This window comes from Garra rufa, chromosome 13, assembly GCF_049309525.1.
Source record: "Garra rufa chromosome 13, GarRuf1.0, whole genome shotgun sequence".
Classification (NCBI taxonomy): domain Eukaryota; kingdom Metazoa; phylum Chordata; class Actinopteri; order Cypriniformes; family Cyprinidae; genus Garra; species Garra rufa.
In genome coordinates, this window is record NC_133373.1 from 34,520,346 (window position 1) to 34,547,790 (window position 27,445).

General features: G+C 35.1%; 2 protein-coding genes across 2 annotated transcripts in view; one reads left to right on the top strand and one right to left on the bottom strand.

Annotated features, from left to right (window-relative positions):
* cyp39a1 (cytochrome P450, family 39, subfamily A, polypeptide 1) overlaps window positions 1-12,285 on the bottom strand; it is an 18,039-nt gene extending 5,754 nt beyond the window's left edge. The window contains exons 1-10 of the mRNA XM_073816770.1: window positions 11,954-12,285; window positions 9,990-10,125; window positions 9,653-9,827; window positions 8,783-8,932; window positions 8,498-8,591; window positions 7,431-7,526; window positions 7,232-7,322; window positions 6,619-6,752; window positions 5,596-5,691; window positions 4,617-4,705 (exon numbers count right to left, since the gene is read on the bottom strand). Of these exons, the coding sequence (XP_073672871.1) occupies window positions 4,617-4,705; window positions 5,596-5,691; window positions 6,619-6,752; window positions 7,232-7,322; window positions 7,431-7,526; window positions 8,498-8,591; window positions 8,783-8,932; window positions 9,653-9,827; window positions 9,990-10,125; window positions 11,954-12,133 (1,241 nt within the window). The 5' untranslated portion in view covers window positions 12,134-12,285. The remainder of the gene's footprint in view (window positions 1-4,616; window positions 4,706-5,595; window positions 5,692-6,618; window positions 6,753-7,231; window positions 7,323-7,430; window positions 7,527-8,497; window positions 8,592-8,782; window positions 8,933-9,652; window positions 9,828-9,989; window positions 10,126-11,953) is intronic.
* Window positions 12,286-13,488: 1,203 nt separating this feature from the next.
* The window catches only part of reps1 (RALBP1 associated Eps domain containing 1), a 15,867-nt gene continuing 1,910 nt past the window's right edge, over window positions 13,489-27,445 (top strand). The window contains exons 1-14 of the mRNA XM_073852784.1: window positions 13,489-14,134; window positions 16,029-16,152; window positions 16,933-17,117; window positions 18,279-18,435; window positions 18,694-18,815; window positions 20,152-20,317; window positions 20,415-20,478; window positions 20,704-20,858; window positions 22,425-22,546; window positions 25,040-25,120; window positions 25,503-25,590; window positions 26,498-26,596; window positions 26,684-26,756; window positions 27,416-27,442. Of these exons, the coding sequence (XP_073708885.1) occupies window positions 13,982-14,134; window positions 16,029-16,152; window positions 16,933-17,117; window positions 18,279-18,435; window positions 18,694-18,815; window positions 20,152-20,317; window positions 20,415-20,478; window positions 20,704-20,858; window positions 22,425-22,546; window positions 25,040-25,120; window positions 25,503-25,590; window positions 26,498-26,596; window positions 26,684-26,756; window positions 27,416-27,442 (1,616 nt within the window). The 5' untranslated portion in view covers window positions 13,489-13,981. The remainder of the gene's footprint in view (window positions 14,135-16,028; window positions 16,153-16,932; window positions 17,118-18,278; window positions 18,436-18,693; window positions 18,816-20,151; window positions 20,318-20,414; window positions 20,479-20,703; window positions 20,859-22,424; window positions 22,547-25,039; window positions 25,121-25,502; window positions 25,591-26,497; window positions 26,597-26,683; window positions 26,757-27,415; window positions 27,443-27,445) is intronic.

Here is a 27,445-nt window from a genome sequence, read left to right on the forward strand (position 1 = left end):
GTACAAGTGCGACAGTTTAACCTTTTTGAATCATGTCCATGATATTTCATATTTTATATTAGAAGTTCCATATCCTTGCGATGAAGTAAAACATTTTTAAACTGTTCGGTTAAAAGTGACCAAATCCCACCAGGGGATTAAAAATAGAACCTTCATCTTCTTTATTCTCTATATTACTCCACCTCTCTCTTACTTCTGTTTCTGTTTCTCATATATTCCCAGAATGATAAACGTAGATTCATCTGTTCTGGTGGGTTTAGAAAGGTCACTGGTCTGTGCCTATGCTTTTGATCTTCCTGTGCAGCTGGGAAAGTTCTCCCAGTCTTTATACGGCACTATTAATGTCATACTGACCTCGGCCGCACACTCCCCAGGGCCTTCATGATGTCATCAGTAGGGGCCCAAAGGGCTGAGACATTAGGGCCAAGAATGTTCAGTACAACATAAAAGCAGTGCTATTAATCTATATCATCATGCCACTATACCAGGAATGGAGCCATAGTGCAACACTATCACTAATGCAACTCAATGATTTACAAGTATCGCTTGTGATGCAAATCACACCCTCTGACAAAGTTCTTGGTGGTATAACAGCTATGAACTTTTTTTGTGCCAGTCTCGGTGTAAATAACCTAAGGGAACTGACATTCTCAGCAAGAGAGCCAAAGGGGAAAGATGGTCTGGTGCAGCTTGTGGCATTTGCTATAGGCCAAGTTCAACCCATAGCGTTCCTGCTACAGGCCAAAGACCAAACCACCAAACCTTGCTAGAGGGCAAAAACAGCCCCTGACTCACCAAAGGCACTTCTAACTTTAATAAACTTTTAAATAAAAAAGTACATTATGTTTTACAATGCTCAAAATGAAGGATGTAGTCCCACTTACAGTTAAAAGAGCCAATTTCCTTTATCATATCACCTGTTTGTTTACTCTAGAACAGAGCATTAGCTGAACCGGCCTGCAAAGAGCACTTTTTTGTGATTTAAAGAGCAGGTCATATGGGTTTTCGACAAATTTCTTATTTGCAGTTTGTAGCGTAGCTATGCTTCAATATAAACAGTCAGCAAAGTTGTTAATCAAAAAGTGCATTATACATAAAGATATTGTCTCTCAAAAGAAAAAGTTGACTTAGAATCGCCTTAAGTCATCATATTTTCGCCTTTTACTGGGTAACACATTAGAAAAAATCCCCACCTGCCAACAAACACTTCCAACTAGTTAGTGTTTACATCATGTGAAGAAGACGCTGTCAAATTTCAAATTCAAATCTTTTGTTGTGCGCTCATAATTTTTCCAAGGACTGCTTCTCTAATCTTGGCTTTTATCTTCTTTGGCTTCTAATCTTTTTTATTTGGACTAACAAGCGTCTCCTAAACACAACCTGTAAGTACGATTGATACGTTATGTGTACATTTTCAAATGAGTGCTCATTGTGTAAAATGTGACGTATACCTGTGCAGCTTTAGGTTTTCAGGTAAACCACAATATTACTGTCTTACTAAAAAAGTTCTGATAATTCGCTGTGAACCCACTGTTTCCTAAGAATGTGTTGATTAATGTAGACTGTCTTGTTCTAATTACTGTGTTTAATAATAAAGAATGTAACTCAGACATATTTTGGTTTACAAACTGTTTTGTTTCATCAGTTAGTCATGTTAGCCCTCGGCTAACATGTCCACCATTGTTGTTTTGTTATGCGTTTACAGTTTAGCAGCTAAACTTCAGCTGTGGGCATGATTCGCTTGCATAAGTGTTAAACAAAATGTTTTTATGTCATTATTTTAAGAACGGATTGGAGCACTATATTATTGTTTATGTAAAGTTACATCAGGGTTGCCAGGTTTTCACAACAAAACCTGCGAAATTGCTATGAAAATCCAAGTCATGAATCTAAACAAGTGGTGTTCCAAATTTGAAGTTGATATCTCAAAAAATTTTACTTTTTTTGGTGTAGTTCCAAACATTTCTACTAGAAGAGATTTGCTTCCAATTTGTTTCCAATGTGATCATTTTTGACCGTGAGCAGTACAAGTGCAACAAATTAACCTTTTTGAATCATGCCCATGATATATATATTTTATTTATTAATTTATTGTGTGTGTTCCACATAAGAAGTAACAAAACCTTTATCAAGTTCCATATCCTTGTGATGAAGTAAAACATTTTTAAAAACAATAATAATAAATAATATAACAGACATATTTTGGGTTAAAAACTGTGTTGTTTCATCAGTTAGTCACGTTAGCACTCGGCTAACGTATCCACCATTGTTGTTTTGTTATGTGTTTATAGTTAAGCAGCTAAACGTTAGCTGTGGGCACGATTCGCTTGCATAAGTGTTAAACAAAATGTGTTTATGTCATTATTTTAAGAACAGATTGGAGCACTATATTATTGTTTTATGTAAAGATGCATCAAGGTTGCCAGGTATTCTATTCAAAACTAGCCCAAGTATTTCTAGGGTGGGGGGGGGGGGGTCCTCTATTAAAATCCATGGTCCAGGTTGTAAAATACACACATTTTGTCAGGGTTCCCATGGTAAATTCACATTCCAGGGGCTAAATATGACATTATTGGGGTCGCTTTAACCCATTAACGTTCCAACGTTCCACCGGCGGGACATTTTGCATTTAGTTAAGTTTGACCTGCGACATTAAAAATCAACTGTGGACTTGGCAACACAGATGGTAGCACTTGCTAACTTGCTCAAGTACTCCTCTCTGTGCCAATCACAAGAGGCTTGGCCAGCTGACCAATCAGAGCAGAGTTGACTTATGGAAGGAAGGGGTTTACAGACATTACTCTCAAACCGTTTCGAAATCATTGACAAATGACTCTGTGTATAAATGTATATTCTGAGAAAATTACAATGTTTTCTGACCTTAGATGCATCTAAACTAGGGCTGTCAGTTTAACGCATTAACTTGAAAAAAAAAAATTTCATCTTACATTTCATAATTAATTAGTTAACATCACAAGTTTAATGTGATTTTATACAACAGTTCAGGGAAAAAAAGAAGTTAATATTGTTATATTTTAACTGTTTTGCTCAGTTTTACTGAGAAAATATGACCTTTAAAGCCATCGCAGAACTGATATGCATCTGTAAGCAACACATCTTTAGTTTCTGAATGAATCTATGTTTTGAACGAATTCAATTATGTATACATTATATTTTAGTTCCTTATTTAAAAACACCTGAAAAAGAACACTGTTGGTAACTAAGCTGTTTTGGACTTTCATTGTATGAACAAAAAATACTGTGATGATTCCCAAATTATCTTCTTTTATGTTCCATAGTTTATGTTGTAGCCTAAAAGTTTGTGTAATAGATTTTGTTGAATCAAATAAAATGTTTCTCTCTAAAGCTACTATTTATAATGTCTACTTGATACTTTCTCATTTAATACAATAATTGCTTTAAATAATCTTTAGTGGGTAATTTCCTAGCCAAATGTAATTTGTGATTAATTAGATTAATTAGAATTAATCGACACATCATGTAATAGATTTAAAAAAATTAATCGACTGACAGCCCCAATTTAAACTTGTTGTAGGGGACTCCATCACAATATTTAAAAACTTAAAAAAAAAAAAAAAAAAAAAAACAACATATGACCTGCTCTTTAACCTAGAGAAACTTTTGATAAGTATAAATGTACAATTCCAGTCAGATTTTATTGCTGAAATTTTTTACTGCTTACTTAAACATAATCTTGACTGACATGTTTATATATTTAGGTCTTTTCCTACTGGAAAAGAAGATGAAAATGCAACTGGGTCAGATTTGAGTTTGGGTTTGAAAACCCAAACTTCTCTGAATGGACTTCATGAATGATGCAGCAAGTTCAGTTGTGTAATTTGTGCAAAGTTCAGTGAAGTTCTAAAGTAGCTGACTTCGACATGAATCATTTTACAATCAGTAATTGTGTTGCAACATGTTGCATTCTATAATATTAATAGCAAATCTCTAACAAAAACCTGAAATGAAATATAAATAAACACATTTGTGACCCTGGACCACAAAACCAGTCATAAGGTTAAATTGTACAAAACTGAGATGTATACATCATATGAAAGTTCAATAATTAAGCTTTCTATTGATGTATGGTTTGTTTGGATAGGACAATATTTTGCCGAGATACATCTATTTGAAAATCTGAAATCTGAGGGTGCAAAAAATCAAAATACTGAGAAAATCACCTTTAAAGTTCTTCAAATTAAGTTCTTAACAATGCATATTACTAATCAAAAATTACATTTTGATATATTTACAGTAGGTGTTTTACAAAAAATCTTCATGGAACATGATTTTTACATAATTTCCTAATGATTTTTGGCATAAAAGAAAAATCAATAATTTTGACCCATACAAAGTATTTTTGGCTATTGATATACAAATATACCCCAGCGGCTTAAGACTGGTTTTGTGGTCCAGGGTCACATTTATTACTTTGACAAATTTATCTAGTAGAATTATTTATAAATTAAATGACAGTATGTATATATATTTAGCTGCATGGAATACTTTCCTTAATTGAATTAAGTTCATTGAATGTTACTAGTTTTTCGAGTTACATGATGATGATTTTGTATAAACACAAAAGTTTTTCTAACCTTCCTGGGCACTGATTTTTCCCTCCTCCAAATGCCACAAACCCTTCCAAGTGGACATTCTTTTCTAAATCTGCCTTTTCCCATCGTTCCTGTGGGAAGAAAAGTTTCATTAAAAATAATCCACTCGGGCGATGGCCAGTCTAGCCATCTGAGCCTGTCTTCCAGCATTTCAAGATTTAATTTAATAACAAGACATATTTACAGTAATCTCTGAATAGCTTTCTGTGCAATGCCCATCTCTTCACTAATGCGGCTTTATTGTGGGCATAAATCAATAATTGCTGTTAAGTTGCATCAACAAACTCTTTTGAACTAGTCAAAAAGTCCAGCCTTCTGGTTTTCATAGATTCAAAACAATTTGTATAGTTTTCCGAGGCATTCCATTAAGGAAAAAGGAGAAAGTGACCCTTGAATGCACTTGTGTAAGGGTATTGCCACTGTAAAGGAGAGAGTTGATTTGAACTAAACATATCTTTTGCTACAAACAGCATTTAAAGCATATAGATGTGGGTCTGACCCAGTCTGTGCAAGCTGTGCTATTTTCTTCAAGGCATTACATTAGTAGACAGAAGTGTAATGGAATCTCTATAGGCGTTTGCCGGAAGGTTAATTGCGAAGATAACTGTCAGGCCTTCCTTGAACACATACAGGCCTATTATTCTTGTTTTAATGGAGCACAGCTGGAGTCTTCAAGCACATTGTGACCAGCACTCTGCAGCTTTCCAGACAAAATGGAAGGAGGAAGTTTTATTGAAAGAAAATACCAATAAAAGAGATGCCAGTTCCATCATAGAGCAAAACAAACTACGTAAAATCCCCTCAAAAAGTACAGGAACATTTAATAGCAAAGCACTTTACCTGCTGTAAAAAATGCATTTTATGAGCATGTGTCTTGTTTCTATTTTATTTTGGTTTATAGAGGAATTTGTGTTAACCTCATCCTGTGGCTGAGGTCATTCGTAAGGATGAAGTTACTCACAGGTTTGAAATCTTCCGGGTCTGGGAAGTACTTGGGGTTTCGGTGAGCCCAGTAAGGAGACAACATCAGCATGTCTCCAGGTGGGATAATATAATTCTGAAAAACAGAAAACACACGCACATAAGTACAGTTTGTTAGCTAAGACCAAAACTTGTAATGTTTGCCACTTGGAGAATCTGCAAAATGTTAATTATTTCACCAAAATAAGAGGGATCATACAAAATACATGCTATTTTTTATTTAATACTGACCTGAATAAAGTATTTCACATAAAATACGTTTACATATAGTCTACAATACAAATTAATAATTGAATTTATAAAAATGTTCAAAAGTTTACATACGCTTGATTCTTAATACGTTGTTGTTACCTGAATAAGCCACAGCTGTGTTTTTTTGTTTAGTGATAGTTGTTTATGAGTCCCTTGTTTGTCCTGAACAGTTAAACTGCCCGCTGTTCTTCATAAAAATCCTTAAGGTCCCACAAATTATTTGGTTTTTCAGCATTTTTGTGTGTTTGAACCCTTTCCAACAATGACTGTATGATTTTTGAGATTCATCTTTTCACACTGAGGACAACTAAGGGAATCATATGCAACTATTACAGAAGGTTCAAACACTTCAGAAAGAAACACAATGCATTGAGAGCCAGGGGGTGAAAACTTTTGAAAAGAATGAAGATGTGTACATTTTTTATATTTTTCCTAAATATACATATTTTTATTATTATTTAGTACTGCCCTTCAGATGCTACAGAAGATACTTACAGTAAATGTTTCCCAAAAGTCAAAATAAGTCAAATTTACCATGATCTTCAAATTCAAAAAGTTTAATGCATTGTGTTTCCTTCTGGAGCATCAGTGAGTGTTTGAACCTTCTGTTGCATATGAGTCCCTCAGTTGTCCTCAGGTGGATCTTCCATCTTTCAATGACTTCAACTGCATACAGCCTTCACTTATGGACCTATGCATAAAAACACTGAAATAAAACACACTGTACACTGAATAATCTGTCATGGCTGACCTGTAATTTGAGAGGCCGCACTGCTTTGCGAGTAATGGCTCCAGGGGCCCTCAGCCGAATGGCTTCCATGATACACCACTTCACATATGGCATGTGCTGTAAGTCATCTAGGGTCACCTTTGTCTTATTCTTGTCTTGAATGCAAAGCAAACACACAATCACTGTAGTGACTCTCCATTGCTTTACTAATGTGTGCTTAAGAAAAAGTTTAATGCAGTAACAAAGCCTGGATAGATGTGTCTAAACAGAAGCACAGTGAAGCAATATGTGAATTTGTCATATACTAAGAATTGTCAAACGAAATTCATGAGAGTTTGCTGTCCTCTAGTGGATTTGGGAGGAAATGTAAAGTATAAGAGATCTCAGAAAGGATGTATATATCTAAAATATATATCATGGTTGCAATTTTTCAACACTGATAATGATGAGAAATGTTTCTTGAACACCAAATCAGCATATAAGAATGATTTCTGAAGGATCATGTGACACTGAAGTCTGGATTAAATGATAGCACATAATGATAGTTATTGTTTTTACTGAAAAGCTTTAATGAACCCAGTCTGGGTGAGGCTATACAGGTTGAAAAACATTGGTTTCGAGTTATTGATTTTACCTTGGTCTCTAAGGGCAACGTTGATCTGATCCATTGCAATCTTATACGCTTCAGGATTGGCCAAAATAAAAGCAATGGCCCAAAATGTAATCTAGAATAAAGTGAAAACGTTTGTCTTGAGTGACATTCTGTTCGGTGTTAAATTTGAGACACATAGAAAGACACTGTGTAATAGCACTGAAATAAACTTCTCACTTACTGGTATAGCATTTGCCAGGGAAGCCCAAAGCAAAAGTAAACCATAATTGGGTAGATATTGTTCACTTATTGCAGTAGCCAGGTGCTGTAGTAAAGTCTGTGGAGAAACAGTGACAGATTAGAAACTGTTTGGATTTTGCTACATTATTAAACAGTGGCTAAGTACTGCAGATAGAATTTTAATATTATGCTGATTCCAAAATATAAAAATATAAATATAAGTAAATTATTTATGACGATGACAAGAACAAACTGTAAAATTACAAATGTCATATATAGTCAAACCAAAAATTATTCAGACCAGACCTGATATAATATTATATATCATTTTTTTTTTCTTACTAGTGGGTTCAGGACACTATAGTTCATTTATGTAAGTGAGGATAGCAAAATAAAGTAAACTGAGTGAAAAGTGAAATATTATACCCAAAAAATCTTCATACAGTGGACTACCAGTAAAATTGATTAAAAAAAAACAACAACAACAACATTTGGGACCAAAAATTATTCAGACACTTTGACCTGACCATTTTGCTTAAGTGTTTTTTTCTTTAATTGCTAATGCGAACTTTTTACACCACAGACTAATCAAAATTAAACATTGCTTGGTAATTGGTCAACAAAGTATTGATAGTTGTGTAAATATTGTCATACTAACAGTTGTCTGAATTTTTAGTTGTTTGTAATCCATTACATACCTTTCTATCAAAGTTATCTGACATTATCAAGATGAATTTGACACAGTTTAACTCTGAGTTCTTGAATAAACTGTGTGAATAAATAGTGTGAGAAATGTTGAAGGTGTCTGAAGGTGTCTGAATACATTTGGTTTCAACTGTAGTCCAAAAAAAGGCTTAGAAGCCTGATAGAAACTCTTTAGCTCCCTCTATTGGTGCAAACATATTTACAGATGGTCACATTTAACAGACATAATGAAGATTTAGTTTGGCATTAAACCCTATTCCATGTGTTTCAAGATCAACATCAGTAACAACAGTAATCCACATGACTCAAGTCCAACAACTGAGAAAAGTCTTGTGAAAAGAAGGCATGTTTTTTTAAAATTACCTTTTCATCATTGTCACTGTAGAGGGTCTCCTGTGCTTTCAAAGCCATATTTCTCAGCAGAGAAAGGAGCCATTGCTTTGAGTTTGCCCATTCCCTGAAGACACAAAAGATGTATCCTTTAACTCTTCGGCTATACGTTTCGAATGTATTTAAACAGAAATATTTGCAGATATGCAACGCCTTTAGTCGTTTATTTTTTCAAGTGATGTATAACATGATTAAGGAGACTAACTGTGTTTCATAATTTCAGTTTTCAGTAATATTTTGGCAGTAGCGCTCACATACTTCAAGAACATGTCTGGAAGCTGGGAGCCATATTCAAATCCCTCATCATACGTTGTGAACTTCTTCAGGAACTCCTGCCTGGTGAGGGCGTTATTAGGGGAGTTACATCGGCCAAGTAAGTTGCTCATTACTGATGGATACATAACACTCCTGAAAACAAGAAAGAAAGTGTATGTAATACAGTTTTTAAGAAATAATGTACTTGAAATGATCTTAGTAGATTACAAAATTAATGTCGATTAAGTATAGTGTATTGCACCGTACAGATTTTGTGAGGGAGAAAAAAATTTATAAACCTGTTTATGTTGAATTATTTGACATTAAATGGAGTGTTTGAGTGTTTACTCCTTTGCATACTATATGTTAAATTATACAGTCAAGCCCGAAATTATTCATACCCCTGGCAAATTCTGACTTTAAGTTACTTTTATTCAACCAGCAAGTGTTTTTTGACTGGAAATGATACAGAATTTTCCCAAAAGATAAGACGATGTACAAGAGGCATCATTGTGGAAAAAAATATTTCTCAGCTTTTATTTACATTTGAACAAAAAGTGCCATGTCCAAAATGATTCATACCCTTTGCAAACTGTCACAGCCTATGGGAAAATCCAAAGTTCAATGGGCAAAAATACCAGTGGAGACATGCAAAAAGCTGGTCAGCAATTATAGGAAGCGTTTGATTGCTGTAATAGCCAATAAAGGCTTTTCTATTGATTATTGAGAAGGGTATGAATAATTTTGGACATGCCACTTTTTGTTCAAATGTAAATAAAAGCTCAGGTGCTGTAAAATGTATGGAAGGCATGTCTCTTGTTCTCTAAGGGGAACTTTAGCACAATGTAAATAATTGATGTAAGAAGACTATACTTGATGAGCTCATTCAGCTGTCCAGATCCTTCGCTCCCAAGGTTCTCCAAGTGGTCATTAAATTCTTCACAGAGATGAACGGAGAGTATTGCCGTGTGGCCTGGAGTCAGTCTGCCCTTGATTATGGTGGCACAGGTTGGATGTGATTTAAAGAAACTGTCTTTGCTGATAGAAGCTGGAAATGAACACAAAGTTAACATTATCGTGGGCACTGATAGTAAGTCAAGGACAGTAATAAATCTAATCAAGTTCAGAGTCTAAGGTCATGTATAATTGAGTAATTCTGCAGATTCCAGAGTTTTAGCAACTGATTATGAATCTAAACCAAGTAATGTACCTGTGTTATGAACAGCTTCTTGCACTGCTTGTTCAAAATCAACATCTTTGGAGGTGAAAAATGCTCGGAAATCCTCATTTAGGGTCACAAACGTCAGTCTCTTCCCAGCAGCTACAACAGTGAAAACTGGTCCGTACTAGAAGAACAAACCCACTGTTATAATTTTATAAATTAAGTTTTATTAGTTCTATTTCACTTACAGTTCATATAGAGGTCAAACTTTTACATACACCTTGCAGAATCTGCAAAATGTTAATCGTTTTACCAAAATAAGAGGGATTATTCTTTGTTTGTTTGTTCTGAACAACTGCCTGCTGTTCTTCATAAAAATCCTTCAGGTCCCACAAATTCTTTGGTTTTCCAGCATTTTTGTGTATTTGAACCCTTTCCAGCAATGACTGTATGATTTTGAGACCCATCTTTTCACACTGAGGACAACTGAGGGACTCATGTGCAACTATTACAGAAGGTTCAAATGCTCACTGATGCTCCAGAAGGGAAAACTATGCATTAAGAGCCAAGGGTGTAAACTTTTGAACAGAATGAAGATGTGTACATTTTTCTTATTTTGCTTAAATATCATATTTTTCCGTCATTTACAACTGCCCTTCAAAAGCAAGAAGATGATAACATGTTTCCCAGAAGACAAAATATGTTACATTTACCCTAATCTTCAAATCCAAAAAGTTTTCACCCCCAGCTCTTAATGCATAGTTTTTCCTTCTGGAGCATCAGTGAGAGTTTGAACCTTGTGTAATAGTTGCATATGACTGCCTCAGTTGTCCTCAGTGTGAAGAGATGGATCTCACAATCATACTGAGAATAGCGGGCAGTTCAACTGTTTAGAACAAACAAGGGACTCATAAAACAACTATCACTAAACAAAAAAAAGCTGTGGATCATTCAGGTAACAACACAGTATTAAGAATCAAGTGCATGTAAACTTTTGAAGGGGTCACTTTTATAAAATCAACTATTATTTTCTCTTGTGGACTATATGTAAATGTCTTCTATGTGAAATATCTTATTCAGGTTAGTACTAAACATAAAATAACATGCATTTTGTATGATCCCTCTTTTTTGAGCATTTTGCAGATTCTGCATGATATATTTAAACTTTTGACCTCAACTGTAAATGGTATATATTAAAATGGAAATTAATTGGTGAAAAAACAATAGATTACAAAAACAGGCAATTAAATACATTTATTCAGTGACCCTCCGGAGAACTTTAAAAGACTTGAAAGCACCCTTTTTTGTGTGTGATTTCTTGCCTTGGCAGACGCAATTACTGAATTTTAGAGCAGTTGTCTATTCAGCAACCTCTCATTAGCTCCCATGCTTTCAGAGAACTGGCACAGCGGTGCCCAGAACACAAATTGTGTCAAAAAAGGCCACTGTGTGCAGCTTCTGTCCTAGTTGCATAAATTAATGGTGCTAAACTGAACTCGGTTAGTATGGTACAGCTCAAAAACAAAACAAGTCAACATCGGTCACAGAATTTCACAACAGTGTCTGGGTAATATTTTTGTAGTTGCTAATAAAAGTATTGAAAGTATTACCAGCCAGCCATCAACAAAAATAAATTAAAATTTAAAAAGCATGGTAAAGCCAAAATGTTTTGATTACATAGTCTGAAATTGTCTAATATTGCTTATATTGAGCATAGTAATAATGTGATGCTAATTTCATAAGAAAATGTGTCAAATATATAATATACATTGTGCTTTTACATTTGTGTACAGTAGGTGAGTGCAACAGGTTTATCTGTATTTGCAGGGGAGGAGCTGGACTTCTGGACCCACTGGCAGACCAGCCCTAAATGATTTATGCTAAAAACTGTTTACAAATGTTTAAAATCCCACTGCACTGTAATTTGCATGAAGTAAAAATTCTTTGCAAATCTCATTAATCTATCTATCTATCTATCTATATACAAGTAATTTCACAATGGGCAAACTTACTTTGGCTCTGGCTTGTTGGATGAAGTGTAAAGGTGCTTTGCCAAATTCAAAAGCTGCACCAAACCACGGTATCCAACCACTTATGCATGGAGGAGCATTAGGCTGACTTCTTTTGCCAAAGAGAAGATGAAAAGAAATAATCACAAGAGACACAGTCAAAATTAAAGTAATCCAGTCCATCGCACCCTAGAGTAGCCTACAGTGATGCTCGTCTGGAGTGCATATAAAGAGTCTGTGCCAAAAGGTGCTGTTAAGATATCTGATAACACTGATCAGCGGTCACGTATGAGATCGGATTCTCTCATTGAGAATGATCAGAGCCATTGAAACTAAATCCTCCCACCACACCGTTAACCCCTCCCACTGCTATTATAGTGTTACCTCCTCTTGCCACAACGCTGGCCCCGCCCACTATCAGTATTTTCGCAGCTCACACCATAAAACAATCCTTCCTACTTATTATTAACCACCCCCCTTTTGTCGATAGCCCCTCTCACTGGGAGTCATGTGTTGCAGGATATTAATTAAAAAAATTATTACGCAGAATGAATAAAGAAGACGTAAATATATCAAATTTGGTGAATCATCATGTAAGTAAAGGAGTATTTGTAGTAATTTTGTAAATATACAATATTTATAAAATAGTAAATATACAATATTTACAGCTACAGAGTTTAGAATTTTGGTCATAGCAAATTTTGTCGCAATCTAAGATATATACATTAAAAATAAATTTTATATATATATATATATATATATATATATATATATATATATATATATATATATAAATTGCTTGCAATACAATGAAATAAAATTATACTTATTTTTAATATATTTAATAGAGTGATTAAACAGAATCCTCTCTCTCTCTCTCTCTCGCTCACTCTATAAAGTATATCTTAAATTGAAATTAAAGTACTATGGTATTAAACATTAATCTGCTACAGAATAAATTGCACAAAATATAGTAAATATACAATGTATACAGCCACAAATTTTATCTTTCATAAACGTCTTTCATACCATAGTAAATTTTGTCGCAATCTAAGATGTAGTAATTTTTAAAAATAGATATAATTAAATATTATATATAATTAAATAAATAAAAAATAAATAAATCGCTTGCAATACAATGAAATAGAATTATTCTTATTACCAGTATATTTAATAGAGCGGTTAAACAAAACGAATTCTCACTCACTCTCTGTCTCTTTCTATATAAAGAAATTAAAATTAAAGTAGGCTACTATGGTATTAAACATTTATGCTACAGAATAAATTGCACAAAATATAGCAATATAAAATATATATAGGAAACGTCTTTCATACCATAGTAAATTTTGTCGCAATCTAAGAGTAATTTAAAATGTAAATATTATATATAATTAAATAAATCGTTTGCAATACAGTGAAATATTTTTTTATTGTCAATATATTTAATAGAGTTATAAAACAAAACGAATTCAATATATTAAAATATGGTTTTGATTTAGCTATATCTGAAATATTTATGTATGAAACAGCAGATTTTACAAACACGCGAGCTGACGGCACATCTGTGACGCCACACTCCATCCGGGTCCTCCGCGCCTGGGCCATGACGTCACGGGGTCCAGGAATGGCGGCGCTGTCTGCAGAGAGAAGCAGCCCGAAGAGCCCGAAACTTTATTCCTAACATCACTCAGCGGCTAGACGAGCTCCACCGCTTCACCGACGGCCATATCCTCCTCTTAAAGAGCCAGCGCGACGGCGGAACCCAGTCTCGACGTTGTTACCGCTCAATTCCGACGTCCCAGCCTCTATTAGTTTGGTTGACTTTGCGAGGGCCAAAAGACAAGAGCAAAGACAGCGACTAACGGTACATAAAAACAACAACAAGCACCCCAGAACACCCTCTTTCGAGTCCGTCCATTTCAGAGAAGGACCTTGCTTGTGTTTCGCTAGTTTCTGGTCTCGCTCACACACCGAAAGGCACGACACTGGCCTGAAAAGGTGAAGCCACCAGCTGCGGGGTTTGATGCCACGATGGAGAGTTTAACACTGAGCGATGTCGAGCAGAAATATTACTCTGAACTCTTCCTCTCCTGTGATGTGGATAACGCCAAGAAAGTGGCTTCCAATGGCAAAGTTCTGGAGCTCTTCCGGGCGGCCCAGCTCTCAACCGAAGTGGTCCATCAGGTAACGTTACAGCATGCATCTGATTCACTGATGTGTGTATTAGTCAGCAGATCTGTGTTGTTATGCTTATACACTTTAGTAAGTTTGACCGACGGCTTGAGCTCATCGTTTCAGACATGCTGATAGCTCTAATGGATCATTTGGGAGATGTCAGGAGTGTTCTGATGAATGAATCTCATTGTTGCTGAGTTGCACAGATGGAGGTTGATGCATCTGTAGGGTTAAACTTTGTTTCCTGTTGTGCAAGTCGGTAGAATTATTAGTTGCGCCTGCTTCCTCTTAAATATCAGCATTAATAATCATTTTCTCTTTTTGTCACGAGATCCATACACAGCTGATGACTCCTGAAATGAGATTTCCTCACTTACCAAAATATTAATGCAAGCAAATGTTTGACCCTTTATTTATGGAATTATTTCAACTCATCATAACTTGTTGATAATATTTGACCTTATTCTGCTCTGACAGCTTTATACTGTCAAGCTTCTTTTTGAAGACTTAAAACTTGGTGGCTGCCTGGTTCTTGAACTGTGATTGAGAGGGGTTTGTTTTTTTGACTGATGGTTGGTGCTGATCAACACTCATTTGTTGCTATACTCAAGTTTCATAGTCTAGTTGCTTCTAGATTTTGTGAACAGAGTTGTTTGAAGGGGTGTGTCCACAAGACTGCATCTTTTTATTGTGTTTGTCTTGTCTGAGCAACAGATTTATTGATCCGTAATAGTGAAGTAATTGGCAGGGGTCATCAAGGGCATTTCATTGAAGGGTTACTCATGTGAAATGTCAACATTGTTTCTCTACTAATGGATTTCTGATGTTTAATTAATTTTACATCAGCATTTTGCAATTTTGTGATTGATAACTGTGTGAACCTGGCTGTATTACGTATACTGCCATTATATTGGTGATATACATTACATCATGTTAATACATATTAATGTATTTACATTCACTACTGTCAAAAAGCTTTTTCAAAGTGCTTCTGTTTTTTTCATCAAAGAATCCTGAAATGTATCATGGTTTCCACACAATATTGTGCAGCACAGCTGTTTTCAACATTTATAATAATAAGGAATGTTTCTTGAGCAGCAAATCAACATATTAAAATGATTTCTGAAGCATCATGTGACACTGAAGTCTGGAGTAATGGCTGCTAAAAATTCAGCTGTGCTGTCACGGGAATAAATAACTTATTAAAATGGATAAAAAGAAGTAAAAATATTAAATTGTCACAATATTTTTCTCTGTTTTCTCTCAAATTATTGATACAAAAAATAAGCTGATGTATGGTTTGTTAGGATAGGACAATATTTGGCAGAGATGCAACTATTTGAAAATCTGGAATCTGAGGCTGCAAAAAAAAAAATCTAAATAAAATCTAAACAAAAAAAATAAGTTTTGATATTTACTCTAGGAAATTTACAAAATATCTTCATGGAACATTTTTACTTAATATCCTAATGATTTTCGGCATAAAAGAAAAATGAGTAATTTTGACCTCTTTTTGTTCTCTATTTGTATTTCTCAAGTTCAAAAGCGTAGGATCAGTATTTTTTTTTTTCTAAAAAAAAAGCCTATTATGCTCACCAAGGCTGCATTTTATTTTATTTACATTATTTATATTTTTTATTATATTACTTACATTATTTGAATTTTTTTTTTTCAATAAAAAACTACTAATTGTCAGACATTTGCCTTACTGTTTAAAAAAATTTATTTTCAGTTATCTCAAATCCAGCTTAGTGCTTTATATTCAGTATGTGTGTGTTTAAATAACAGACACTAACCTCATTAACTTCTGCTCACTTCTGCTCATGCTGTTGTATGTTCACCTTGGTATTGTAGCTGTTAAGGTCAGTTTATCTGTTTGATATTTCTGTTTCCATTGTTTTAGATTACTGAACTGTGTGGGGCCACGCGTCTCGGTCATTTCGGTCGGAGTCAGTTCTACATTGCACTGAAGCTTATTGCACTGGCCCAGTCTGGACTGCCTCTGCGCGTGGAGAGCCTTAACAGTGGTGGGTAGCAAAAAAAAAAAAAAATTTTATAGCCCTTTCTTCATTTGTATATCATTTGTGTGCACCAAATCAAAATGCTCTTAATATAAAATTATTACGTCCTTGTAATTTTGCAGACCCTCTTTTCTAATAAATCCATTGTGGCAGTTGTAGCCCATTACATAACAAGAATTAAAGGGTTTAATCTTACTGCCTTTTTCGACGAAAAGGACTGAATGTGTGTTTTGCAAACACAGGAGACATTTTTAGGTTCAAGTACTGGAATAGTATGTTGTGCATTTAAATTGCTTGTATTTTGTATGTTGCATTTGTATATTTCTGTGAAATGTTTGTTTGTGCCTTTAAGCCAGATGCAAATGCTCCTGTTTGTTTATTGACTATGATGGCTGTTCTCAATATAAACCCAGTCCCTGACAGGAAGCCCTGTGCAAAAGCACAACATCAATTTTGGGAAGTTAGACACAAGGCCTTGTAAAAGAATGAGAAATTGACAGTGGTATAAATAAGCAGGAAATTAGACCCGGATCATAGCCTTGAAGATACTGCAAAAACATGAACACACAGTCAACAGGAAATTGCTGACAGTACCCCATTTTAGTTATGCTTTGGATGAGCTTGGTTTCTATTGATATTGATTCATTTCAGCTGTTTCGATTAATTTCCAAATTAAGTTAAGCAAATAGTATCAGGTTAGTAGTGCTTATTTTGGCACTGCTGTCTGTAGTTAAATATTCAATCTGGCTGTGAATGCAGAAGTCTAATGTGGAGTTGTGTTTGCAGTCAGGGATCTGCCCCTCCCTCGCTTTGTGATGAACAAGAACGAGCAGGAGACGAGGCACGCGGTCATGTTCACAGACACAGAGAACCAGGGGCCCTACCTCCCCAGACCTCCAGGCCGAGTGCAAGGCAAAAAAGTGTCAGCGCATGAGATGATTCAGCCCTGTGTGCCAACTGTAGATCCACAGGTACTACAGCATATTTATATGTGTTCATATAGATATGAAATCAGTGCATTAGGCCTTGTAGGATAAATGTTGCCAGCTAGATCCATCGCTGTCTATTATGTAATAGATATTTAATAAACAACAATGTTGACAATATTGTTGTGTGGTAGTGGTTAAAGCACTGATCTGATAACTGAATGTTAAACAATTAAAGGATTAGTTCACGTCCAGAATAAAAATCCCCCCCCCCCATGCCATTTAAGATGTTCATGTCTTTCTTTCTTCTGTCAAAAAGAAATTAAGGTTTTTGAGGAAAACGTTTAAGGATTTTTCTCCATATAGTGGACTTCAATAGGAGCCAAAAGGTTGAAGGTTTAAATTGTAGTTTCAGTGCCGCTTAAAAGGGCTCTACACGATCCCAGCTGAGAAATAGGGGTTTTATCTAGCAACACGTTCAGTCATTTTCTAAAAAAAATAAAAATGTATATACTTTTTAACCACAAATGCTCATCTTGCAGTAGCTCTGCGAATTCTTTGTCTGTCTGCTTTGGTTCAAAAAGGTACAGCAGAGAAAAAACTAAACTTAAAAATCGACCAACATAGTTTTTTTTTTTGTAAAAAGGCATTAAACTTTTTTTGCACGTTGGCTTTGTAAATACTGGGTCGATACTTTCACGTATGTTACATGTGACCTTTCCAACGTGATTAATGCGAGCTAGTTCAAGATGAGCATTTGTGTTTTTTGTTTTAGAAAATGACAGTTTGTTTCGCTGGATAATACCATTATTTCTTTAGCTAGGATTGTGTAGAGCCCTTTGAAGCTACATTGAAACTGTAATTTGGACCTTCAACCTGTTGGCTCCCATTGAAGTCCACTATATGTAGAAAAATCCTGAAATGTTTTCCTCAAAAACCTTAATTTCTGTTCAACTGAAGAAAGAAAGACGTGAACATCTAGGATGACATGAGGGTAAGTAAACTATCAGGATATTTTATTCTGCTAGTGAACTAATCTTTTAACTCCAGGTTGCTCTATAGAGTCTCTGTATTTAGGGTACTGTTTTGGATGTGTAAAATGACTTTGTTTAGTTCACCATGTATCTCTGCTGTTTTAAGGCCATCTGTTTGACTGGAAGTCTGTGAAGTTACTAAGTAATTAATGTTGTTTATCTCTGGCTCCAGCCGGACACTACGTCTCCTGTAGTGTCACCACACCAGTCCCCTCCCACTTCACCCCATGCCTGGAGGAAGCACAAACGCCAGGCCAGCGGTGGAAATGTGGACAGACAGACCTCAGTGCCAGGAGTTGTTTGGCCACCTTTTAGAGAAGCACAGCCAGGTACTTAAAGTTTAATAATAATACATTCATATATTATTTAGGTCACACAATAACCTCCTTACTAAGATTAACAAACAATATATTATATTTTCTACTTAAAGATCCTTAAGATAGTAACAGATGTGAAATATGAAAGGTCACATGATGTACTGGATTCTTATTAAATATTCAAGATATGTAATTTGTTAAATTGATCCGTACTTATCCTTTTTTTTTAAAACTGTTATCTGATCTGTTTCTCTCTGTGTCTTGTCTAAGGACCAGTTACAGGTGATGGGATGTGGTCCGCCCATTCACCCCCTCCTGTCCAGGAAAGTTGGGTCAGCTTTACAGACACGCCCCCCTCCAGCACACTTCCAATGCATCCCCCCTCAGCTCAGGTAATGCAATGTGGCCCTCCATGTATACATTTGTTATGTATACAACATAATCTGTCACCACTAGTCTGCTGTAACCAAGGCTTCTGGTAGAGCAGCTGTTTACTTTTGTGTTCACAAAAGCAGACTTTATTAAATAGTTGCCAAGCCCAAATGAATGCGTGTGCAGAGAATTACCGGTCATACAAGAAATTCGAAAAACAAGGTGGTTAAGCAGTTGTTTATGTTGTGTGAGCTGTTGAAGAAAACACAAACTGAAGCAGCACAGCTGTTTTCAACGCTGACGATAATAAGAAATGTTTCTTAAGCATATTAGAATGATTTATATAGGATCATGAGACACTGAAGATTGGGGTAATGGCTGCTTAAAATCAGCTTTGCATTCACAGGAACAAATTACATTTTAAAATAAATTAACATTGAAAATAATTATTTTAAAGTGTAATAATAATTGCAAAATTGGACTTTTTACTGCATTTTTGATCAAACAAATGCAGCTTTCTACAAATTTTTGAATGGGATTGTACAGGGTCGGAAATTAACGAGGGTTTGTTGCAAAAATGTCAGGAAAATTAATTAAAATGCCTCATAAATTCAAGACAAAGAGGTCAAAAATGCCCCCGCACAATTAAACATTATATTATGGCGATTAAAATGAAATGTGAAAATGAATGCAAACTGTATTTAGGTTCGCTAACACTGCATCAGATTGCTTTTATGTGGTGTTTTGTGCACCGTTGAGCCTTCTAACCAATCAGACACGTTTTTGTTGAATTTAGGAATGCATTGGCCAATCAGAGGCACTGAAAACGTTGGAGCTGTTGATTGCGCACAATCGCAAATTCCCTCATCATAAACAACACAGTGCAGATTCAATGTAAATATAAGATTAATTTCGTAGCTTCAGTGATTATAACAGGAGTTTTTGCATAATTTGTGCTAGACCTGGCTAACGTCATGGACCGACATGTTTGTCTGTGAAGCCAGAATGTGACGTGCCCAAAACAAAAACATTTTATATTGTTTTCTATATTGATGTTAATAATGCTTATAATAATATAAAGAGCAATAATCTACAATAATAGTTTTTGTCATAATATTGCAGCCCTATGTGCTCCTGTTTTTTCCACAGTCATAACAGTGTTACTGACAACAGTTTAAAATATTGATTAAAGTATTTGGGTAAATTTATGTATTTGACATTAAAGACAGCACAGTATGGTGTCTATAAAAATTGCCCCTGGAAATCATTTAAAAAAAAAGTGAATTTTCGACCCTGGTGGTGTATATAAGTATATTAATACATCTAATTTTATTTTTCCATGTTCTCCTACTCCAGCCGGAGAGCACAACAGTACGGACTGTGCCATCTGCAATGACCACAAATGAAATCCATAGACAGACCAGCGGTTACGATGACCCCTGGAAAATCACAGATGAGCAAAGACAGTATTACATAAACCAGTTTAAGACCATTCAGGCTGATCTCACTGGTTTAATCCCTGGTTAGTGAGACCTTGTTTTGAACAGTAATACAACCTTAATGCTGTTTTCTGTTTTGAACTTACCAGCCTATAAATGTATCCAATTTCTTTTGCTCAGGCTCTGCCGCGAAGGAATTCTTTACAAAGTCAAAACTGCCTATTCTAGAACTGTCTCACATTTGGTAAGTAGAGTTATTTTGTCTGTCTTTGTTCATTTTGGATGACCTTGCTGTCTGAAACAGAACTCATGCATATGTTGCCACTCCTTAACAGCATCAGTTGATAATCTTAAAAGCCATTTGCATTCTATTTGTTAATGTCCTGTCTTTGAAAAAACAAGTCATCTCTGTTACTGTGCCTAAAAATATTCATCTTATCTGTATTGACTGACCTGCTTTACCTTGCAGGGAGCTATCGGATTTTGATAAAGATGGTGCACTGACCCTGGATGAGTTCTGTGCTGCGTTTCATCTTGTGGTCGCTAGGAAAAATGGTTATGACCTTCCTGAAAAGCTCCCTGAGAGCCTAATGCCAAAGCTTATTGACTTGGATGACTCAGCAGGTAAGCAGAAAAGCCTTATGCCAACCACAGCTTCAGATTGGGAAATATACAGCCCAGTTATTTCATAACATTTCACAAATATGCATACAGAGTGCTTTTTAAAACCTTTTCTGAATATGATATGTGCAAAGTGCCATTTCCAAATGCACAGAGGTGTATGAAGAATTACTTCTGTTGTGTAATTACAGTACATTTTTGTGGCCACTGGTGCTCAGTTCAGACACATACAGACCATTCAGTCTGTAATTGTTTTATGTAATTCTTTATTTATTTTAAGAATTTAGAACTTTTATTCAGCAAGCGTACATTAAATTGATTGTAACTGACATTAACAACTGAAAAGAGTTTTGTTGTTAATAAAAAATCTATTTAAAATACAGCAATATTTTAAAATATTTTTTTACTATTTAAAATAACTGTTTCTGTTTGAATATATTTTAAAATGTAATTGTCACATGATCCTTCATCATTCTAATATGCTGATTTCCTGCTCAAAAAACATTTATTATTAAGTTGAAAACAGCTGCGTAGATTTTTTCAGGTTTCTTTGATAAATAGAAAGTTCAGAAGAACAGCATTTATCTGAAATGGAAATCTTTTGTAACAATATAAATGTCTTAATCATCACTTTTAAACAATTTAAAGCGTCCTTGCTTAATAAAAAAAAAAAAATACTGACTCCAAATGGTAAAGTTTAAATGGTATAGTGTATAATGTTACAAAAGCTTTTTATTTAAGATAAATGCTGATCTTTGGATCTTTCTATTTATCAAAGAAACCTGAAAAATTTCTATTCAGATGTTTTCAACGTAATAATAAAAAATGTTTCTTGAACAGCAAATTAGCATATTAGAATGATTTCTGATCATGTGACACTGAAAACTGGAGTAATGATTCTGAAAATTTAGCAATTTTAAAATGACAATATTACTGATTTTGCTGTATTTTGGATAAAATAAATGCAGGCTTGGTGAGCACAAGAGACTTCTTTTAAAAGCATTGAAAAATTTTAGCAAGCCCAACTTTTTGAACAATAGTTGTATGTTCAGTTATTGTGTGGATTTTCATATTCTCTCTGTTATTTTACATAGACACGGTGTAAACTGTGTTTGTAACATGTTCTTATAACCAGGCTCACTACAGTAGTAAAAATGTTAAATATCTTTCACTATAAGTTTTCGCCCTAACTAGCCAATGTTCTGTGTTGCAATAAAATGATTTGTCTAAAATCTTGGTCCTCATAATTGCATATAAAGTCTAAAATATGTTGCAATTGATTGTGACATTGTCACTTCCCAGCATTTGAGTTTCATTGCAGACAGAGAACAAGCTTCTAATGCTGATATTTTAATAACAGCTTCATAGGAAGTGAGCCTGTATCTTAGCAACAGTTTTTGCATATTAAAAAGGAACATAAAATATGCCCTTGGAACCCTGAGAGTCCTTGTGAAGTTTTATGACGCTTATGACCTTTCAGATGCAGTATTATTCTGCTTGTTCCATAATTATACTGAATGATGTTCAGGCATCTGCACAAAGTCTTTATTACCTGTCTTCATGTTTCAGGAGTTCCAGAACCTGCTCCTGAGGTGGGCTTTTCTGCTTCCCCTGTGGAGGTCACTCCAAATAAGTCTCCTTCCATGCCTTCCCTGAACCAGAACTGGCCTGAGCTCAACCAGAGCAATGAGGTTTGGACTTTGGTGTTCTCAATGTACCCTACCTCTTTCACTTATATTTGTAGTTCTCTCTGCCTTTGTTTTTATGGGAAAACAAAACTAATACACTTCTGGTCAGGAGAAAGTGGTGCCAGCTATGCACACTTTCATCTCCAGATGTAACACTCTCATGAGAATTGTTGTGACAGTTAATTCTTCACTGTTTTGTTGGGAATGTGGGAGCTTTGTAGTCAAAACTGCTGACCTGAAGACACGTTTTTAAAGGGGTCATCGGATGGCCGTTTTCCACAAGTTGATATGATTCTTCAGGGTCTTAATGAAAGGTCTATAACATACTTTGGTTAAAATTTCTCAATCGTTATGTAAAACAACACCCTTTTTACCTTGTCAAAAACAGCTCTGTTCACAGCGATCTATTTCATTGCATGTCCCTTTAAATGCTAATGAGCTCTGCTCAGGGGTGACGAGCAGTTTTCTGAGTTTTCTGTAAAGTTTAGCCGCATTTAGCTGCAGAACTTGCTGACTATCACATTATTAGGAAAGGCAATTTGCAAAGATTCATTAAAAAAACCTTATCACTTCTTCTGTAGGTAAAGCTGAGTCATGAATATTTTGTGTGAACATAGATGCATTTAGGCAGATCAGGGGTGCATTCCCTTCAAGAACAAAAACAATCCTCTACGTTATCAGCGGCTCAGATGTCGGGAGTAAATGGTGACTGCTGTGTTCATTATTACATCCAGCAACAAAACACCTCAGTTGCTTAGGAGACATTCTTGTCTACCCCACTGCAGCGTCGAAACAATGACGGACAGTTTACACTTTACTCAGGGCGGGTCTATGCTAAAACACCAGTGTCAATGAACAATTGTGGGAGGGACCTTGGCCTGTGTGACAAGTCACAGCCAAGAATCTGAGAATGGCTTAATCTGAGAAAGGGGTTATGATTTATAGGGATTAAAAAAAACACTGGGTGGATTTTTATCATTATATGGTGTTTGTGTACACATACTGCCAACACACATTTATGTTCAAACAACATGTAAAAGTGAATTTTGCATCCGATGACCCCTTTAAAATTTGATTAGATCATGAATGTTTAATCCCAGCACAATGAGCTTTAATTTTATTGGTTGACATTATTTTTCAAGGTTATGTCAGCATTAGGATATTTTGTAAATGTAGAAAGCTTTTAAATAAAAATTTCAACACATTTTAAAATAAAAGATGAAATAAAACATGTTTTTTATGAAATCCCATTTCTGCCACATAAATCATGCTTTGGTTAAAAATGATAAAAGTCACATCAGCTCATATCAAAATGATGAGATACTAAGTCAGAATTATGAGAAAAGAAGTCAGAATTATGATTTTATGTCATCATTATGCCTCTATGTCATAGTTTTATCATTTTATGTTAAAATCATGATTTTCCAAAGCATGATTATTTTCCTTATAAGGCAGAAATTGGCTTTCTAACATTTCCCTGCAGAATAATTGTTAAATATTGCAAAATAGGACAGGGGATATTTAAGAAAGCAAAAAGGGTGCATTTTGATTTCATTTTTTTTTTTTTATTAAGTTTTATTGGAATGTTAAACGATTTCTCCTATCCCAAATTAATAGGTAATAAGTCACTTTAAAAGGATAGTTCATCTGAAAATGAATATTCTGTCATTAATTTTACACCCTTATGTCGTTTCAAACCTGTAAGACCTTTGTTCATCTTCGAAACACAATTTTTTTTCATGAAATCCAAGAGCTTTCTGACTCTGCATAGACAGCAACGTAGCTACTACGTTCAAGGCCCAAAAAGGTAGTAAGGGCGTTGTTAAAATTGAATTTATCAAAAATATCTTAATTTGTGTTCCGAAGATGAGCAAAGGTCTTATGGGTTTCGATGGAATGACATGAGGAATTTTAATTTTTGGGTGAACTATTCATTTCAGTAAGATATTGGTTAACTTCTAAAAAAAATTAAATAAAGTGTAACAATGTGGCTCTGGGGATGTTTAAGAGTCTCGACCGGTCTGACACAGCAGTATTGGCTCAACCAATGGCAGTGGAGTTTAGGCCGGGACTATCTGTTTGGTCGACCAATAGCAGAGGGAGATGCCATTAAAAAACCTGTTCAAATAGTCATTTGTTTGGCAGTTAAATTAACTATGAAATGACACACTTAACTTTTAAACAGGTCAGTATTGTTTTGATCTACAGGATCTAATTATTGGGAGTTCTCTTTTGAACCTGTTTCTTCTAAGCTGATCATTGTAATTGGGGAAATAATATGTCAAAGTCTCCATCTCAGCTTATAAGGTCATTAGGAAGACAATCGGTCCTCTGTGGACACTAGAGAATATGCAGCAGTGCAATGCAGGACAAATCACGGGATTGTCCTAACAGTCAGAGGGCGGAAAGGGCACACTGTTGTTGTATTATGGCCTCTGTTTGCTTGTGTGAGCAGTTGCTCCACCTTGTTGACATGTCTCTGCTCTGTCTCTCCAGCAGTGGGAGACTTTTAGCGAACGCTCCTCAAGCTCACAAACTCTGACCCAATTTGATTCTAACATTGCACCAGCTGACCCTGTAAGTCAATCACTCAATGCTCTTTCATGATTAATGATATTCATTAACCCAGTACTCTGTAAATTCTCTCTGAGAGCGCATGTCCTCAGGATAAATTCACAGCCACAGTGCCATCATCAAATTATTCATTTTTGGTTTTCTTTTGCTTGCTGAGCTTACTGGTAATTCTGTCATGCTCTTTCTTTCATACTGTATCATGTAATCCAAGTGATGACTCTGCTGGCTGTCCTTTGACGGTGTTGTGATACAATGGTTGTTTAGTTGCTCAGCTCCATGTTCTTAACTATTCCTTGCTCTTTTTTATTTTTTAAGTGAGTTCAGTTCAGCAGGACACGGTTGTAGTTGTGCGACAGCAGCAGTTGATGTGCTTGTTTCATTGTAGGATACAGCAATAGTCCACCCTGTGGCCATTCGTATGACACCCAGCAAGATCCACATGCAAGAGATGGAGCTCAAGAGAACTGGAAGTGGTGCGTGCATTTGTCTGCTTTTACAGTGCAAATTCAATTTTTAGCTTTTAGTGTATTATCCATCGAAATCGCTATTGCTCCTACTTGGGGTTAGGGGTTAATTTTATTATTATTATTTTTTTTTACTTGAGTAGGCAGTTCTAAACCCAGCCATGCATAGATTTACTTGCTCTGCAAAATAAAAGCTTGCTGATTTTAGGTTTGAAAATGATGAAAGTTCATATTTAAAAAAGTAAATAGTAGCATCTTATTTTTTATTAAGTGTAGTATAAAATTTGACCCTGCACCCCAATTTTAAAATTGAGAATTATACATAATCGGAAAAAGTAAGCTTTCCATTGATGTATGGTTTGTTAGGATAGGATAATATTTGAGATGCAACTATTTGAAAATCTGCAATCTGAGGGTGCAAAAAATCTAAATATTTAGAAAATCACATTTCAATTGTCCAAATAAAGTTCTTAGCTATGCATATTACTAATCAAAGATGTATTTTTTTATATATATATTTACAGTAGGACATTTACAAAATGTCTTCATGTAACATAAACTTTACTTATCCTAACATAATCTTTACTTATCCTAATGATTTTTGGGATAAAAGAAAAATGTATCATTTTGACCTGTACAATATATTGTATGACTGGTTTTGTAGTCCACGGTCACAAATAATTGTATTTGAATTTAATACTCACTTTTTATTTAAAAATATAGTAGTATTATCACACTTTATTGTTTTGTATATTTAATTTTAAAAATGAGCTAAATAAAGTGCTGTAACATTATATGATAAATTGATAATATCTTACTTGTTCCAGACTTTATAACTAGTAGTGCAGTTACTAGATTGTCATATGTTATAATTTGATTAGAAGCAAATTGGATTATTTACTCTTTGATTTTACAGATCACACACATCCAACAAGTCCGTTGATGGCAAAACCACCAGAACTTTCTGATGAGACCAAGTTAGCAGCCACTATTAAGTTTCCTGGTACTAGCGTTGGTAAGTACATCTTGACTATTCAACCCTTTAATTGACAGTAAATCATCTCCATAATTCATGCAGAGTCATTACCCTTCCATCCTACAGGAGATGGCTATAGCAGCTCGGATTCATTTACATCTGATCAAGAGCCCATTTCCAGCGCTGTGAATAGACAAAGGTACTTTAACGTCTTGAGATGGCACCAAATTTTGTAGCTAGAAGAAAAGCTCAAATCTAAAGGATTAGTTCAATTCTGAATTAAAATTTCCAACATGTCCATGTCTTTTTTTTTCTTGAGTCAAAAAAAATGTAAGGTTTTTGAAGAAAACATTCCAGGATTTTTCTCCATATAGTGGACTTCATTGGGGATCAACAGGTTGAAGGTCCAAATTGCAGTTTCAATGCAGCTTCAAAGGGCTCAACACAATCCCAGCCGAGGAATAAGGGTCTTATCTAGTGAAACGATTGTTCATTTTTTAACAAAAATGAAAAATGTATACACCTTTTAACCACAAATGCACTAAAGATTCACTAAGATTCACTAAATAAGACCCTTACACTTTGGCTGGGATAATGTAGAGCCCATTGAAGCTGCAATTTGGACCTTCAACTTATTGGTCCCCATTGTACTCCACTGTATATGGAGAAAATGTTTTCCTCAAAAACCTTCATTTCTTTTTAACTGAAGAAAGAAAAAGATGAGCATCTTGGGTGACATAGGGGTAAATTATTGGGAAATCATGGATTAGATTTGGCAATTATTTAGTGCTTTTAATGTAATTAAAGCATGGTGTGACATTTCAAGGCAAAAAAGTCTTACAGCTCATGCTATTACAGGTCTCACTCTGGCACCTCTCCGGAAGGACT